General features: G+C 41.3%; 1 protein-coding gene across 1 annotated transcript in view; it reads left to right on the plus strand.

The window, feature by feature from the left end:
- Nucleotides 1–19,878, plus strand: part of LOC133991583 (inositol polyphosphate-5-phosphatase A) — a 146,677-nt gene that overhangs the window by 52,909 nt on the left and 73,890 nt on the right. Inside the window, exons 3-4 of the mRNA XM_062430039.1 lie at nt 703–803; nt 1,120–1,207. Of these exons, the coding sequence (XP_062286023.1) occupies nt 703–803; nt 1,120–1,207 (189 nt within the window). The remainder of the gene's footprint in view (nt 1–702; nt 804–1,119; nt 1,208–19,878) is intronic.

Genomic DNA, 19,878 nt, shown 5'->3' on the forward strand with positions numbered 1-19,878 from the left:
TCCATTAGAGGTCAGCCACTCTGAACACCTCCGACAGGGTGCTCACAAACACCTCACTGCGTGTAAGAGGAGATTTTTAAAGGAAAAGCAAGACGAGGGTCATGTGAATCAAGCGCCTTAGAGTCAGTGAACATTCCCACTTTTTCAAGTTGTAAGCTTGTATTTAATTCCACCAACACCTTTTTTTATTTTTCATCTATCACGGCCTGCGTTTTCCTGGAGTCTCGCCCATAATCTGATAAGCATTCCTGACATATTCCCGCAGCAGCCGAGCTGTTATTCGTATAGTGAGCCATGTGTCAGCACGAATAGTGACGTGTGAGCATCTGTCACACCCCGCTGTTCATACACACAGCACTGCAGGCACATCCCTGACGGCGGATGAAGAGGGGCCAACGTTCCGCTTGTGGAACAAGCTCACTAAGTGCCTTCTGCCTACATTAGCAAGGCACTTTGTCTTGTGTAAATATAGTAGCATGTCACACGGCTGAGTTAGGAAGAATTGTAGAGGCTCGTATAGGTTTCGCGCTTGGCTGAATAATCAACTTAAGTTTTGTTTATTATGAGCTAATGGGGCTTACTGGCTTCACTGATGTATGGTGTTTCTGCTGCAGTTATGGAAACACCTGTACTGGAAAATAAAGTTTGTTTGACCTGTGTTGTGCTTTTTTTCTCTCTCTCTCTCTCTTTCTCCTTCTTTAGACGGTGCAGTCCCACAAGCCTCACTTTTTGGCAGTGCACTGTCAAGAGGTGGGCGGGAAGAATTACGAGGCGTCCATGTCACACGTGGATTGTTTTGTCAAGTAAGTGTTCACGATGTGGTTATAAGGTCTAATAGGTTTTGATCACAGTGATAGTAGCTCAGCTGCTTCTCTGATAAGACAACACCCACTCTATCACTCGTGGAATAGTGTGTTTTTAAACTGAGCGGGCTACTCCCCCCACTGGACGCATCACAGCTGTACGTCAGCACAACTAGACTGTGCCTTAGAGTGCCAAGTGTTAATATCAGGATACGTATAAGCCTCATCTTTATTTTAACTTAAGTTGAGGAAATGCTAGATTTTTGTTAGCTTTTGCTGATATTCCTTGATGTACGTGTGTTTTGTGTCCAACCAGAGAGCTGTTGTCCAGTGATGCCATGAAGGAGTACAGCAGAGCCCGCGTCTACCTCGATGAGAACTACAAATCCCAGGAGCATTTCACAGTAAGTGCCATTTGATACTCTACGTCAATGGTGCATTCAGAAATGCACATTTTTTCCGTTAATACTCACCTGATTTACGTAAGGTAAGTGAAGGGTTTGAATAACCGGCACAGCAGGTGTAGAGTTTGATTTGTTTCCTCAAGCTGGCGATTTGATTCAAGAGATAATTTCTTTTTTCCAATCTTTATCTTATCTCATATCTTGATCTCTTTTCCTTCTATCCAGTTTTCAAAAGCATGAGTAGATTCAATAGTGACCTGCTAAAACTGTATTTCTGCATTATTGAAAATGAAACACATTTGGAATAACTATCAATTTTTCTATGAGGCAGAAGATACAGTGGTTATGTTTTTTTCAGAAATGATTGTAAATAAGAGACAAAAACAACAAGGTTTCTATTATTTCAAGACATTTTGAGATCTGATACCAAACTGCTGAAGACCTCAGATTGTTTCCATTACACAGCTTCGTAAAAGTCTACTTTCAAACTTCCTAAAGCTTCCTTACAACCGCCCCCCTCCAAAAAACCCCCCCAAATTAAACATTTTCAAAAAGTGTTTCCTCATTCATTGTGCTGCACATTTTTCTTTGAGTGGCAGTAATACTTGTACATTAGCAGCAAACAACTCATCATTTCTCTGAATTCTGATGTTCGTGTCAAGGAAATTTATCAGACAGTGACGAAGCTCCTGCGTCTGTCATTGTGCAAGTCATTCAGTGATCACAGCTCTTCAAATTAGGACACTGTGGTGGAATTTTAGTGGCTGAAATGTTCATTTGATGTAGATCAAACATAAAGCGAAAACTGTCACCCCTCAGCGTGCCCACATGTTAGGTGAGAAAAGATCGAGACCAATTGACGCAAACAGCCAACGTCTGAAGAAAACCTTGTGTTTGACTGACTTCAATAGGTTTGATATGAAAGAGTCCTTCAAGGTCTAAATACTGCAATAACCTAGATCCACAGAAAGATTGCAGACAATAGAACATTTTGAACAGGAACTGTAACATTACATAAAATAAACAGTGACTTGCAACTGACGGTTGATACAAACAAACACTACAGTATGCTGTTTATTCTGTAGATACTCACTGTGATGTGCTCGTTGTTGTGTGCATGAGAGGCATTGTGTAGGTTATATCTTACTGAGCTCAATTGAAATTCCAGCTTAATATTATATAATAATATAATATATTAATTTAATATATATGCAACAGTATACTGAACTGTAACACAGGTTGTTGCAATCTTTCAATCTTGCAATTCAATATGCAGTAACAGCAGATATCCACAAGGTGGCAGTAGATGATTGGAAATAATGTTGTGTGGTCAGTTCTCAGTTTAAACTTGTTCAGGGTATTTTTTGGGGTCTTTATTATTATTATTATTATTATCATTATTATTTAGAATAAATTGAGCAGTCATACATTCTTTATTATTGGCTGGTATTTAATTTTAATAAAAGCAAGTTTAGCAAGTTAAGGCAATCACTTTAACCCAATCACCGTTTTATTATTTTACACTGGTTTTACCTATTCATTATTTGGGGTCACACATACCTCTCTACTGTATGTGTATAATTATTAATAAATGCAAAATCAACACATTTTCTTTACCTTTTTAATTAACTTTCCCCCTTCTTCTGGACTCAGTTAAGTACAGTTTAGCAGTGACAATCCTTCAATTTAACACCTGTTACACCAATTAGGCATTCAAGGATTTTTATTGTCATTCCAGCAATGTAGATACATCATACAAATACCGTAGTCAGGTCCTGATGATTGTAGTAAAAATAATATAAATGTATGATAAAATAAAGAACATCTACACAACAGGCATAATGAATCAATATATAAATACAGTAAAAGATAAAGAGATAAAGTAAGCAGTGCAGTGTACTATCCAAAACATCTCACAGCTTGAGAAGCATTACAGCATGCCCTTGAGGGATATAATTAATAGTTAAAATCAGGAATAATAATAATTATAATTATAATAAGGAAAAAAGAGATTTCTAATAAGCAAATCTCATATATTTAAGAAGATTTAGGAAATATCAAACTGATAAATGAATGAAGACAAAATATGTTTAAGAAATAAAAAATTATGTTAAAGAGAACCAGGCGTTTCCAGGACCCCAAAAGGAACATTAGGATTAAAGCAACATATTCATATCTAAAATATTATCACTCAAACAATAAAACTAAAAGTTACAATACAAATATTTGAGTTCCTCCAATTCTGTCAGACTATCAAAGTATGCAGTATTATGGCAGTGTAATATACCGTTCATTGGCTGATACTGATTCATTTACTCTATGTCTTTAAATCTTTTCTCTTTTCTATCTAAATTAATATTATTATTAACTATGAATAAAATATGGCTGTGTATGATTTCAATACAACTTTTGAAATATCCATTATTTGTCCCACAGCTGAAGAATAGTTTAGTGTGTGGCCTCTTGGTGGAGCCAAATACTCAAAGCAAACAGTCCTGACAGAGGACTGGAGCCCTGTGCTCTGTAACCATCCTGTAGTTTACAAGGAAACCTGCTTTTAAGTGTACTTTTATGTTAGATTGTTAATGGACAGACTACTGGTGTGTCAAATCATCATCTCTGCTTTCCCGGGAGATTATGTAGGGGGGAAAAAAGAGAAAAAAAAGGAGCATATAAGACCATATTGATGTGGTCCAGATATGGACTGAGGTCACAGTTAGTCTGTGATTACTGACTTGTGCCTGTGTCGCTTTCCTCCCCTCCGTGTTTTTCGCCGTTATCACCACGCTACATTGCACCTCCACAAACGCTCATAAATCACAGCTCCCCACTCAGTCACATTTGCTCTTTTCAAAAAAATATTACAAACATTGGCCTTTAGAAAATATAATTATCTGCCGTTTCATATAAGCGCCGCTAATACCCCAGCATTACGAGCTGTTTATTTAATGGTGTTTGTGTATAGATTAACCTTTTTGTTGTGGGTTTTTTTTCCATTTTCGTCAAATAGAGATGGCGGGTTTGTGCTTCTCTTTGTGAGTCAGTCAGTGGAAAGAGAAACATCTGATGTGCTTTCTATGATGCTGATATTGAAATCCTTGTGACGGTAAATATGAATAGACTCTCCAGTCTTTCTCACACAGGGCTTGCCATTTAGTTTTGATGACATCACTCATATTTGTTTTCTCGATCTTCGATTTTTTTTCCTCCCCCCCCCCGAACGCTCCAGGGATAATTGTTTGTTGTCTGCCCCGTCTGTCAATTTTCAGATAATGTAAGTAGTAGGAACACTTTTCTGGGTCTCAGAACTTCCACTTCTTCTTCTTCTGTGCGTGTGTGCGTGTGTGCGTGTGTGCATGCGTGTGTGTGTGTGTGTGTGTGTGTGTGTGTGTGTGTGTGTGTGTGTGTGTGTGTGTGTGTGTGTGTTGTTGTGTTTTTATATGCAGCTGTGCAGTTTCTGTTGAAGTCCGTGTGAATGTTTTTGGATGGGTGGGAGTGTAGTAATGTAGCGAGTGTACGTTAAAGTCCAGATTGTTTACTTGCCTAGTGTGGGAGAGAAAGTGTGTGTGTGTGTGTGTGTGTGTGTGTGTGTGTGTGTGTGTGTGTGTGTGTGTGTGTGTGTGTGTGTGTGTGTGTGTGTGTGTGTGTGTGTGTGTGTGTGTGTGTGTGTGTGTGTGTGTGTGTGTGTGTGTGTGTGTGTGTGTGTGTGTACTGCATTTCTGTGTCAGTGAAAGAGAAAAATGTAATTGATGAATGATTGTGTGAACTTATGTAACAAGAGACCCTTTTTTTTAGCCCAACTGTGATGACAGCTGAAAATGATCAGCCAATTAATTGATTAGACCACTAAAACAAACTTAATTGACAGCTGCAGGTAATTAATTACATAAGTCATTTTTAAACAAATTACTAAAACTATCACTAAAAAGTGAATATTACTAACTTTATTTTAGTGGTCTGCGATAGTAAATTAGATATTTATGGGTTTTCTTCTTGATAAATTGTTATGGCTATTTTTGGAAAATATTTCACTCATTTAAATTACATTTTTATGAATTAAAGTAATTGAATTAATCATTGGTTGTAGTCCTAACTGTGATTCAATTTAAAGAAATGTAAAAAAAACCCCCACAAATATTTATTTCAGAGGGGGACTTTGGCATTATTACAGAAATTGAAAATCCCCTTTTAATTTGTTTATAAAGTTTGGAATTTTTAAGCCACTTAAGAAAATATTCAGAAAAGTGGACATGAGATAAACATTTGTAGTGTTCACTGAGTCAAAATGGATAATTTTGTAATGGGAAAGTCAATAGATTTTCCACCATCTCCAACCAGTTGATAAAGTTTAATCTCATATCTTTATTTTTCCCAAATTAAACCGCAATCCTTTCTCCATGTTGGAATCCTCCGTGTCACACCTCGATGCCGAATCTGAACAACAAGAAGTGCAGCGCAGGCGAGCTGGTACTCCTCCTCTCCTCCCCAGAGGAAGGCAGCAGTGACAGGGAAGAGCTTTGACTGACACGTCCCCCCCTTACGGCAGAGCCCCTCGGCCTGGTGTTTTACAGCCCTGTTAAGGTATACAGCAGGTAAAATGTCAATTAGGAAGGCCCGCCCTGATAACTCAACTCCCAATCCACTCGCTCTTGGCCATTAATATTTATCGTGGGCCCGGCCCTGGAGCTGCAGCCCGTGTCATCCGGAATGATGTGGCGCTAATGTCGGCCCCTGTTACAGTTTCCTGACATACACACGAACACACACTCACACACACACGTTACTGTGTCTAGAGCTGCACAGAAATGCCAGCAAAACTTGCCCACACACACACACACACACACACACACACACACACACACACACACACACACACACACACACACACACACACACACACACACACACACACACACACACACACACACACACACACACACAGTCACATGGCCTAATCAAGCCATCCACATACACAGACAGTGACACACAGCGGCACACACTGCTTCCTCAGCCCTCTGTTGTTCCAGGGCATTTTAATGGGAAATTAAAGGCATCCCTCATGTCTGTGGTCTGCAGGACAGGAATGAGAGCAGCGACAGAGGATAAATCAGCCTCGGTGGCTTGACAGGACACCGCTGTCTCCTTTTTACCCCGTGGTTGTGTGTGTATGCAGGCAGGCACGTGTGTGTGTGTGTGTTTGTGTGTGTGTGTGTGTGTGTGTCTATGTACTCGTCAGTGTTTTCACCACAGGAGACAGTGTTAGAGTATCAAACACTTTATCCTGTCTAGTTTGTGTCGCGGACGTCAAAGCTGTTGTGCATGTTTGCAGTTTTAGCTTCATTTTTAATGGAGTCACTCAGTGTCTCATTTTACAGCACATGCAGACTGCAGCTGGTTGTAGGCTTCAGATGGAAAGCAGGAAACAATCTAGTGTGACTCCAGAAGTTTTCGATTTGACTTACAGCGTTACATTTTAAAATAAATCTAACTGATGTTTTATTAGGCTGCATGTGAACGTGGTCACTGGTTTAGCTGCTTAATTTAATGTGAAACAACTTGAACTTCACATCATAAAACCACCCTTCCTGTTGAGGTAATTAGGGTTTGAACAGACATATAAACACTATATATATACTGTATTTATATAGTTTAGAAGTCAAATTCTTGTCATTGTAATTTTAGAACGTTTATTTTTATTTGATGAGGTTGTGTAGCACCATATTATTCAAAGTCAATTCCAAGTGTTTTACAGGGGAATAACAAAAAAGTAAAGCTGCAACTAATGATTACTTTTACTATATGTTAATCGTCTGATTCATTTTACAATTATTAAATCCCCTGTATGCTGTCAATAATTGTAATATATCAGAAAATACACTACAAAAACTACAATTTTGCAGTTTTCCAGAATCCAAATTGACTTATTTTAATGTCTAATTTTGACTATTCAACAGTCCAAAATACATACTTTAGATATTTAGTTTACTGTTATAGAAAACTAAGAAAACATGACAATATTTTCTGTTTAGCAGCTGTAATTTTTGGTATTTCTACCAGGTTAATCAGTTCTTAAAATGGTTACACTTTTTCTGGATCAACAGTTGACTTCTAAAAGGTTTAAAGCAACAAACAACAACAGGACAAAGCCTACAGCCAAACTAGCGCCTCTTTGAGCTAAATGCCAGTGTCTACATGCAACATGCTCACATTGACAATGCTAACATGCTGATGTTAAGCAGATATAATATTTACCATGTTCAACGATCTTTATTTTTAGGATTTAAGCATGCTAATATGTGCTAACGGGCACAAAACATAAAGTACAGTTGAAGCTCATGACTTGACGATAGCTTTAGATGAACAGTTTCGGTGATTTAAGTGATTATAATTCATCCCAAGGGGGACATGAATGTGTGTTCCAAATTTCATGACAAACCAAGTTAGCGAAACGGTGTGAGACATTTCACTCAACGTCAAAGCCACATGCCACCATTGGCGCCAAAGTTAAAGTCAGGGGATCACCAAGTAGTTAATTGCCACATTTCAGTGTAGATTGGCGGACTGTCAGACAGACCATCATTGTCATATCAGGAGTCATATCACTGGCATGGCAAATAATGAAGTAGCCACAGCAGAAAGGTCTTGAAGTTGCTTTTAAATTAGACAGAAAAGCCGTCTTTACTGAGTTGGAAACTAGTATTAAGAGGCTTTCTCATAAAAGAGACACGTTAAGTCTTTGAGCAAGACACAGAAACCCCACCTGTTGTCTCTCATTGTAAATTGAAAGATTTCAGCTTAAATAATCTGCTACATCATGATTCACTCATTCCCTCGTTCTGCCAGCCTGAACATCTTTCTGATCTCTGGTTGGCGTAGCGGCCCCCCCGCCAGCAGCTGCCAGCAGCTCAGCCTCGCTCTGCTCCAGAGGTGAGTCCTTAATTCTCCTGCAGGCAGCGTGCTGTAATGCAATCATCAGTACACCGCTCTGCTCAGCCAGGAATTTATGAACACTTAGTGTCCCTCTGTGCTGACAGGGCCCTCGCCGTGAGTGTGTTTACGGTATTGCCCAGAAATGCGTGTCACTTGCATTTATCACCTTTTTTTTTTTTGGGTTTGTTTTACAGCATCTTATATCACCCCCCATCCACCCCCCCCCTCCTGTTCTGCTTTTTTATGAGGAAACAAAACCAGGTTGCATATAGAGATTATAAACAGCCAGATCCAGAGAAAGTGGGGTCATAGAGGAGGGGGTCTCTGTGTACAGTCTGTTGATTTTACACACAGAGGTTAACTAGCAGGAGCAGCCCCCTCCCCCTCCCCCTCCCCCTCCTCCACCTCCCCTTCCTCCACCCCTCCTCCTCCTCCACTTCCATCCATCCTACCACCTCCCCGAGCATATAAGCAGGTTAAAATATTGCAAACTAAATCTAAGAGAGCTCTTATTTCAATATGGTGAGAAGTACGGTACCGACTGAGGCCACTTGAATGGAGTAGATGTCAGCTCGGTAATATCGCCGGGCCATAACTCTCCTCGGCCATCAGTCATACTCTCGGGGGCAGACATAAGTGCACACACACACACGCACATACACATATATACACATACATAGCGACAAAGCTGAATAAACACAGACGCGAGCAGGCACGCGGAATCCCACACACACACTCAGGACATGTGTTGAGCGACAATCAATGAATCTACCATCAGACGTGAGTTATGAGCAGGAGAGAGCGGGGCATTCCCTCCGTGAAAATATTTTGACTGAAAATGTACAGTATATATAATTAATGGATTGTGTAAAGAGGTGGAGAAATTGATGCATTTAATACAAGGGATCAATTCTAGGGAATGGAGCCTTTTTTGGCCTCCTGGATCATTGCCGCGCTCATATGTACACACACGAAACTTCTTGTGTGTGTGTGTGTGTGTGTGTGTGTGTTTGGACGGGAGGGAGTAAATCAGTTGTGTTAGAGGTGGAGGTGTCCTGGAGGTGGAGGTGTAGAGGTAGAGGTGTGTGTTTGTGTGTGTGTGTGAGGTCTCCAGCCACAGATAATGATGTGATTCCAGCGTGAGGCGGGCCGGGTGTACCTCACCACCGTCCATTATGATATGTGCCCTCCCCCTTCTCTCTCCAGCACCCCACCCTCAGCCACCACCGAGGGGGGCAGAGTGAAGGTGAGCCTGTCATATCGATCTTTTTAGTGCTAAAATATGAGCCACTTTACTCTGCTCCCCGGCGCAGTGATGTGAAAAATAATAACTCGGACCCAAATTAAAAATATTGATCGCTTAGGAGGTGTTGAGAGCAAATAAACACCCTCTGAAGGATTTTTATCCCTCCCCAGCCCCCCTCCTCTCCACCTCCTCCTCCCTCTCTCTCTCTTCTCCTTCTCCGCCCAGTGAAAGGGCCCAGGGGTCAGGGATGGCGGCTAGCCGAACTGTAAAAAAAGGAATCAGACTGTCTTGTTGTCAGTAGTCTTCATAATAACCACCTACGAGGCTCTTGATGCTCTTTATTGTTCCGACACACATATCAACAAGCAACCTTTTTTTTTTCCTTCTTCTTTCTCCAAGCTACTCAAACACTGATTGATCGGGCTTCGACTCTATAATCTAGCTCCATACAGGTATCCCCTCTCCACCACCACCACCACCTCCCTCCTCCCTCAGCCCTTGAGTCATAATTTTTTGCACATCCGAGCTTGACTTTTTTTTTAATGTTTTTTTTTTTATTCCTTCCCTCCCTCCCGTAACAGATGAGCTGACATGGGGCCATCAAACGGGTGGGAAAACAATTGCCACAAGGTTAATTTTATTGCCTGCTCCATGCATTTGTGAGCAGGCGGGAGGTGTCCTCTGCCCGGGTCCTGATGAATGGCTGCGCCGAGCGGGCAGGAATGAAAATGAGAAGGGAGGGGGTGGTGGAGAGGGGGAGGAGGTGAGCCCTGAGTCCACCACCACCACCTGAAATTGAAATTTTTTCTGACACGCTCAAAATTGGTATTCTGATATATAAGAGAGGCGACGTTCCATTTAGTTTGATGATGAAAGCCGTCCCAGTGTGTCCCAGTCGATTGCGTTTTACGACACCTGCTTCGCCTCATACATTCATACACCCCCCCCCCCCCCCCCCCCCCCTTCCTCCTCTGAGAAGGTTAATATCCCCGCACATCCTAAACGGCGGATGTCAGATTGTCCGGAGTCTGTAAGGAAAAATAAACTACTTAGTGTATCTAAATGCTGTCGTAATACTTGGCCGTCCCCCGGTCGCAGCGCTATTGATTGTCCACAAGGACGTTTGTTCTGTTTTTGGGGGGGCCGACTCGGGATGAATAGATATTTGATGGAGCGTGGAGAGAGGGACTGCGCCTGCATCTGCATCTCAGTGCTGTGTCAGTGGGGATGAGAGCCAGAGCGTCGAGGAGGATCACATGCTGCCTGTTGACATCAGTGAGAGGGAGCGGAGGCCGGAGCTGGCGATATCTCCGGTTCTCCACTTGAGCCAGGCCCTCCCGCTGAAAGCTCACTCCTGTCTGCTGGCGTCAGGCCCTCACTCTCTCTCTCTCCCTCTCTAGCACTCTCTGTGTGTGTGTGTGTGTGTGTGTGCCTGGGTGTGTGTATACATGTATGTCTGTGTATGTAACTGATATAGATCTATCACTAACCAGCACTGTGTCCATACATATCGATTCTTCCTCCACCTCAAGCTACAGCCGCTTCATTTGCATGGCCCAGCTGACCCAGGCAGTCACTGCCTATTATATTCCCATTAGCTAATCTCTCAGTTTTGATTTCCATAATCCTCTGTCTATTGAGAGCCCTCACAGCTCTCACAGTCCCGCTCTCCAAGGAAGAAAAAAAAAAAAAAGAGATTCCCACCCCACCCCACCCCAGTCACTTTACTCTCCAAAAACCTGCACAGCAACTTGTATGACACAACACACACAAACATGCATGTGTACAGTGTATTCACACATATACATCAAACACTGTATTGAAGCCCTATTACTGAGTCACATTGGTAATTATTAACAGTCATAGAAGTCTCATATAGAGCTTTTACTTTAAAAATCTTAGTAAAGTAGAAGTATCAGCAAAATGTGCAGTAGTGGTAAATGTAAAGTAAAAGGGCTCAGTGTGCAAAAAGTGCCCTTTCACAGTGTTATAATATTAAAAATCATCATTGGATCATTATTAGTAGTGATTAATTTAGATAAAAGCAACATTTGAATGTATTAGAATTGTTCAACTGAAATTAAAAGCACAACTTGGTATGTATGTGCACAACAGTCATACTCCCAAACATCATGCTCATATTCAGCTCTCAGCTCACTCATAATTCTGCAACTCATGATAATTTTTATAATCTATTAAACAGTGCATCATTTTCTGTGATTAACTGATTAATCATTTTGTTTAGGATTAGTCGGAAACTGTTTAAAAAAGCAGCCATCAATAATCTCCAGAGCCTCGGATGCTCTCTTTAGATTGTTATTATTGTTTAACCAAAAGTTAAAAACCTTTCAATTAACTATTATATGCAAAAACACAACTAATTGATTATTATAATTTTCTCTCAGTTTCATTAAGATTTTCAATAAACTTCCTATGTGCTTTTTAACCCATTTTTAAAAGAAATAGACGATATAGATGACCATTTTCATCTGGAACCTACCCAGTACAATCAGTCTTTTCTGTTGGACACTGTAACTACACTGGAACTTGTTAAAGGGCACATCAGCATAGAAATCATGGAAGCACTGCTCTCTCATAGAAGAATTTCAGTAATGAATTTAGTGGTTTTACATCCTTAAATATCTAAAGGTCTCATCCAGATATGTATTAAGAGATAAAACAATACTCTGATTTGAATAATACATTCTGTCACAAAAAAGTTCAATTCTCCCTCATTGAAAAATCCAGAATACATCAATATATGAATACATGACACGATGTCTCCTGCTTTAGCAGTGAAGTCCATCTTCAGTGTATGTGCAATCACACTTGTGTAAGTTGCCCTGTTGCCAATAAGACACAGTGATGTGGATTAGCCCTCTACAGCTAACACACTTACCTCTCACATCTCTCATCCCAACCACGTCATCCTCTGCTGGAACAAACATCCAAATTGACCTTAATCACCCTCAGCAGAGTTCTCTCAGAGTGATCGCTCCCATTGATCAAAGAGGACCTACCACCCACTGCCCGCACCCCCTCCTCTCCAAATGAGCTGATAATTAATAAGGGCTGGCTCTGCAAACACCAGTCAACAGACAGCATGATGGATCGGACAGCTTTGGACGCAAACCAATACGATGCCAAGCTTTCTCCTGGCCCTCTGAAAAGCCCCCCCCCCCCCCGGCGTCCTTTTACCCTGCATGATCAGGCATGCACAGGAGCACCCACCCTGCTAATTAAATACCCACAGGTTGCCCTTGTTTTTCAGCAGGGATGCTTTCTATCTGCTCACTATTGGCAAGTATTTAATAATTCATGGAGCTGCATCACTGAGGACAGTGCTTAGGGTTCATGCTGCACTGTTGCAGACTTTGTGATAAAGTCCATTTTTAGATGTTTAACAGCTCAAAACTTGCTGTTTCTTTCAATCAGGGAGGATGAAATTGAAATTTGCCTTCTCAGATTTCTATACCTATATCCTGAATTTTGATAGTGTAAGATAAAAATGCTTCACATTGATAATAATTAACATCCAGGCAATTGTTATGCATATGAACAAGCATTCGCATCATCGTGGGACATTTTCAGGGGAGCTGTCAAATAACTGCTGATTAAAACAGAGCGTCATAGACCTGTTCTGTCTGCTTTTTTTTTTTGCTGAATGAGCTGAACAGTGACGGACACATCCATGACCGATCTATACCACCACTAAATGTTTCCTTTTTAATTGCCACACTTCCTCTTGTTTTGTCAACACGTGACTCCTTAGCTGCTAACTGTGAGAAACGCCGGAAAATTCAGTTTCATTAGACTAGTTGCGTGTTTTGTCGTCATTCAGAAGAGGGTTATATGTTAGAAAGCATGAAGAAACAGGAAGTGGAAAGCTCAGGTCTGATCCTTAATGACGTTAGGTCCCCCTGTCGGAAGTGTGGTGGTCGGGCCCCCCGTCGGCCTCCTAAGTAGAGCGACTTGGGTGTAATTGGTGAATCTCTTCTAAAAGGAGTAGAGGGTCGCTGGCTATCAGCTGCGAGCCTGTCATAATAACAACCAACAATGTGATCATTTCATTTCCTTTTCACTTACACATCACCTAACCTCATGAGACAGGACACACACACATACACACACATACACATACATAAGGGGGGACAAGGTTAACATTGGGCCCCATTTATTTCACTCTAACAATCACAATGACTCTAAATAGCCTTTCAAAAGCAGAGTGAGGAGGGAGACAAAAATAATCTAATCACACAATTACTGCTGGGCTTCATTCTATAGTTAAGTGCATTTTTATTGTGTAACGTTTTTTTTTTTTTTTTCTCCCCCCCTCCACACCCTCCTCCCATCCCTTCCCCTCTGTTTTCCCTGCCTCCGTCGGCAAGCGTTCTCTCCCTGCCACTTCTCATCTAATATGGCCGTAATTGGGTTTGGATGTCCAAATCAAATTTCAGCAATTGGGTTACCCTCCTCTGAAATTGGAGAGGTCTCAGGGCCCGGGCATGGGTGGAGAGTTAATCTGCTTTTGTTAAGCCCTCTTTTTTTTGGTGGCTGCGGCGGCAACATCGTGCCGCGCCAGTTAAAGCGTTTTTACCTGTCACTGTGGACATGGCTCCTAATTTAGCCTCCCTCTTCAAAAAAGGAAAAAAAGAAAGAAGTAAAAGAAAAAAAGAAGAAAATCCTCCCCCTCACGCACACACACGCCAAGCAGAACCACCCCGTGCAAATAACGACATTTGAATCGAGCATTAACAGGCTTAATTACTTTAAAATTGTCATTTTAATTTACACTGATATAGTATTGATCACACAAGCAGAGATTAAGGCCCTCAGTGGAGCGGTTGATGTGGAATTAAACAGGGCCGGGTCCTCCTGGGGCCCGCCTGGCCTGTCCTGCCGCAGCCAGAAGAGGAATGACATCCTCCCCCTAATGAACTGGCAGCATGCGCAGACATGAATTTCAGGCCCCGCTGGAGAAGGAGGGAAATAATGGGGTTTGGGGAGCCATGGCGGGTTATTCATTCACTGCCATGCACCAATTCTCCTGTGATTCATCCCCAGGCCCCCCCAGACCCCCACTGCCTGTTTGCCTGCCACATTCAGCCCGCCTGACCTTTCTCCTGCCTAAGTGTATATATATATCCCCTGTCTCCTCTGGGAGCACCTTGCCCCGTGCCAGGTATCATATACAGAAGGAGGGAGGGGCATGGAGGGGGAGCAGGGGTGAGACACCTTCAGAGAGCCACCAGCCTCTAATCCAAACACCTCCTCCCTCAACCCCCCCACCAGCGATAGAAGTGCTGGTCCGTGATTCTCCCTCTCATCCCGGCTCACCGGCCTGTCTGGAGAAGACGACCCTTTTCCCGGGGAATTGATCTCCTCGCTCGAGGCCGGTGTCACGCACACCTGGTTAATATCGGGGGGAGGAGGAGGAGGGGGATGGGGGGGATCGTTACATTAAATCCAGGCAATTTCTTCTTCCCAGTTTGGAGAAAGCCTGCAGCTCGTCTGGTAAGCGCCGCGTCGTGTGGAGTAATTACAGCAGTAGAAACAACCTCTTGACACCTGTCTCCAATGAACACACTCAAACAATCACACTCAACACACAAGAGCGTTTAATGACTGGCTCTTAAAGCGAGGGGGCCCCGATATGAATAAGCCCGGGGGCCGCGTGAGCATTAGCTGTGCCTGACATGAAACATTTCCTCTAAGAATCAATGTGATGATTAACTTTGTGAGACATTTTTGCTGTTATTTAATGAATATACTGTAATGTATAACTGTATTATTGTTTATTTCTCATTGGACTTCAAAATCCTAGCTTGTGGTTGTTGTTTCTTTTTCCAAAGTGCATCATTAAATTGTAAAATTGACCAATTGGGTTAAATCATTTTACTGTTGCAGTGTTAGTTTGACAGTTATCCTCAAACAGCTCATAATACAATGAAAAATGCTGGTTAAAGATGGTGTCGATTGGCGGGTGACAGTGTCCATATGTCACAGTTTCCTTGACAAGGAACTAAATTATAAAATTGTCACTAATGTGTGTGTTTATATGGGAAAAAGTCACTTTGAGAAAAAGCATCTCACCAAAGTAATGTAATGTTGTTCAAACACAGTTTTTATTGTAGAGCAGTAAAAGGATCTCCCTTATGTTGCCAAATGTTTCTCCACATGGCTTTAACTGAAATAGAAAAAACTGTTTGTGATCTTTAGACTTTCTATGAACCAAACAGATGTTTTTTTTTAACTTTGGCTTGTCGTTTAAGTGCCTTTCTGGACAAGACAGTGTACCCTCAGAACAAACTGGGCCTCATGCAAAAAGGACTCATAGGAATAGATTTGCTCTTAGAAAGCACAAACAAGTGACTTAAAAACATTTTTTGTCATTCATCAGTTTTCTTGTACTTTGAATTTTGTCTTAGGTACAAATGATATTCAGCTTGAGATCTGTTACACGTGTATGAACTCAATAGAATGGGTAGATGATCTCTACATTTGTTTGACTTACAATTATAATGCCTTAATCTGCATTAATTGGAGTTAAGTTTAAATATGTTAACAAATTGAACAAAACATTTAATATATACACAATTTCTATTCTGTTTACCATATTTTCATTAGCATGGCTGTCTATTTATTAAAAAGGATTTTTAGATTTGATGTTTTTTATGGTCATATTTTGACATAGCAGCTTTTACTTTTCGATAGCTTTTGGAAACACTGTGTCAGCTGCATCTGTGAGTGACCAGATATCTGTCCGGTATCATCTTGTCTTGTGCTGTAGCTGTCCGTATATGATCACTTGTAGACTATAATATTCTCCTCTAATACCTTGACATCTAGGAGGGTTTTGCTTTAGAAAGATGTTTTTTAGCATCTAACTTCACGTCAAAGCAGGGTTAGGGTTATTTTGGGTCTCTTACTGTCACCCCTAAATGTGTTATGTGTTTGTCTTCTGATTTCTGAGAGCAGGACTTCACTTTTTGTGAATGAAAATTGCCCACAAATGGAGCAGAACATGGCACCTTTTATGGCAATTTTAGGGGCATGAATTATGCTAATGGAGTCATCTCACAAACATGCACCTTCCTCATAAACAGGTGGCATTCATCAGGCTGAAACAAGTGATTTACGACAATTTCAGGCATTTATGGAATCCCACGTATGCTTTTCTTATTTTTCCTCTTACTGCTTTGTGCAAAACAAATAGAATTGAAAAATAAGAAAGCATCAATGTATGAGGTCCATTCTAAATTTTCAAATGCAGGAGTGGAAACATTCATAGTCTTTATTTGTCATTGTGTTCTCCCTTTACAATGTTTGAATGTACAACTTTGAGTGTATTGCCTACCTTACCTTACTTGCTAACAACAGTTTTACAACAGCAGTGGCATCGCAGTGAGAACTATCAGCCTCCACATCCATTCTCTCCTCTTCCCCTCCAACTTTCTTGTTGCTCTCTACTGTGTGCTGACAACAGCTTTAGAAATGATTTATGGAAACAGGTACACATCATAAAATCAAGCAGTGGTGGCGTTGTGGGCAAAGTCAAAACAGAACTCAAGTCTGCTCTTGTCCTTGAGCCCGGTGACTACTAGTGTTTCCTAAAGAAGCCCAAAGGTCCCGGTGCAGATTGAAAAAGGTGGTGGTGGTGGTGGTGTGGGGGTGGGTTGTTTGTGAGGTCCTCATTTGATTGCATTACCTACACCTGGATGTCGAGAGGTGGAAGCCATCTTGACAATGAAGGCCGAACAAAACAACAACCTCTTCTTTCTATTTGGCTGGCAACAATGACGGATATCAAGATGTCTCCAATACGCGTAATGGACTTGGCAAGTCTCGGGGTGGCTGGGCTGAGGCCTTCTACTCCACTCTGTCATCCAATCACCTTATTCTAATGCTATTGCATTGTTTAGTCAACCAGCCGTCCATTTACATCAACCCATAACCACACTGCCACACCACAGAAGCACTTAATAGAATTAGCAGGTATTGTGCAGCACATTTTAAACACATAGGCCATTTTAAACACACACTCAGTCACTCCACCTCCCTCTCTCGGCTGATGATCCCTCGCTTGCTGTCAGAGTAATGGCATCACAAGCTCTCCATGCAGCTCCTGCTCTCCTCTTTAACTGTCATAACTCTATACTCTGCCCACCGTAGACAGTTTATTCAGATCTTTAAATGTGTAGCCAATATTGTTGTCATGTTTATGTTATGTACTACATATTAATAGCTCATAAAGCACATTTGTTGCATTATTAAATCATTTTTCACTTGGTCTTCATTAGGAAATAGGAAGCCAAAGCTCTCGACTGAAACAGCCGGTTAATTATAGGGCTCATAATTTCCTAATCTGATTTTCGGGAATGTTTGCGAGTCTGTTCGGCTAGCCAGCATATAAATAGACAAAAATGAAACAGCCACATGGCTGGAAATTTGCAGTCATATGCACTCTTTTGCCCTCGACTGAATGCATTTTCCTTTTCAAATCTCAACACTCCAATGCCATCTTCTCAAACAAATTAATCTCATATGCTTCCCTTCTTCTGATTAACAAAGAACAAATTCACATCAAATAACACCAAAATTGTCTTAAGGCCTAATTTTCTAATGCTATTAAATGAGGCACGTGTAAGTTTATTTGGAATGACTCATTCCTGGGGTCAGGGGAAATGAGCAATCCCTTTGTCCCCTAGCTGCCACCCCCTGTTAAACTGTTACCTATAAAAACAGCCATACGCTCCAAGGCAGAGGGTGTGTCCCGCTATGTGTAATAACAGGGGCCTTCCTCCTTGTCCCATTCCTCGTGCCGATTGATTTTTGTTAGGAAAATTAATGCAGTCGCTGTAAGGTTCTGGAGGTCAGAGGTAGACGGGCTGCAGCAGATGAGGGGCGGTGCCGGGCAAACAGAAAGGCAACAAGCAACTATGAGACCTCCAGGACTCGTCTGATGAAACTTACTGTGAGGTTTATTTTAGGGCGGAGCGTGCAATAGCTAGCTTATGATGTATTGTCTTTATGTTGTTTCATACACACACCAAAAATGCATCTCCTATGATTGAGCAAGCAAATATATAGGCCCATTTATTGAGGACACTCACTCACCCCCAATGTTGGTTAGGGTTGTTGCCCTTGTTTTATGTTCTATGCTCCTCTGTTTGTTGGTAGTGTTGAAGCAGAGAAAAGACAATCCATATGAAACTCAAACCCTCCCAGAACAGCATCTTTCTCTTCATGTAACATTTTAAACTATTTGTTTGTAAGTCTGGTGAGCAGCCAAAACCTCTGTCTGACCCTCAGAGCATATCCAAGTGGTGTCTTATAATGGTATAAAGCAAAGCATAACCATATTTCAGTGAGTAATGCTTCCCAAGTGGGAACCAATCTAACACAAAGGGTGCCCCAGTCAGCAGGGTCTCTGCACAAGTTCAAGTCACAGTGGCACCCTGTGTGCACCATGCTGTAGCTAATTACCATCTCATTAAAGAGTCCTCTAATTAGATTGGATGTTATGCTCTTTCAGTTAAATTCAAGCTCTTAGTTTTAACTGCCTAATTACATTTCTGTGCTTTAGAAGAAGGGGAAAAAATTCAAAGCGTTCTTTGGCAAACTGGAAATGAAGCATTTCTCAGAATGTCGAGTTAAATAGAAGTGAATCTTGTCTCTCTGTTTATCCTGTATCTGTGAGACTGTAGGGCCATAGAACTGTGATGTTTGCTTACAGATATGATCATAGTTATTGATATTAAGGCACTTTCAGCAAGTGGATCGTAGCCATCGTTAGTGTTATTAGTTTCACCTGTGTTTTTCCTGCTATGTCAGTGATGTCATAGCAGGCCTGAAAAAGCCCTATAAATCAGATTCATTAGAGACGATAAAGAGAAAAGAATGAACTGATGCTTGTAAGGCTATAAAGAGGCACGGAAGCAAGATTTATTCAGAAAGCAAAATGGTGAAATGTTTTTGACTTCCAAAAGAGGTCATGAAAGAAAAAAGTTTAAAATGAATGTCTAGAGGGTCAACGCAAGTAAATAATATACGTTATGATTAATAGGTTTGCTTTTTCTGAGTGATTTATTGATAATACGTTAGCTAGCTGTAGCTAAATATCTTGTCAAGACATCTCAGTTAGCAACTAGATTCTATCTAGTTAGCCACATAAGCCTAAAACTAGCTGTTTACCTAGCTAACTCTTCTTAACATGCTACAGATGTTTGCTAGTAGAAAACTACCATTAGAGGCTGTTACTGTATGACAGTGAGACAAATCTACCTCTTTACACCATTTGCTTTTATTTACTTAACTTACTGTTTGTTTTGTTGGAGTTAAGTACTGTAGCATAAGATAGCACGTAAGGTAGTTTGCCACACCCGTCTGTAGATTGGGGTTGATAAGTACTGTAGGTTAAGCTAGCATGTAAGCTAGATTGCGACACCTGTCTATATATTAGCTTCTATATAAATACTTAGAACTTAACAGGAAA

The sequence above is a fragment of the Scomber scombrus genome, chromosome 12 (assembly GCF_963691925.1).
Source record: "Scomber scombrus chromosome 12, fScoSco1.1, whole genome shotgun sequence".
NCBI lineage: Eukaryota > Metazoa > Chordata > Actinopteri > Scombriformes > Scombridae > Scomber > Scomber scombrus.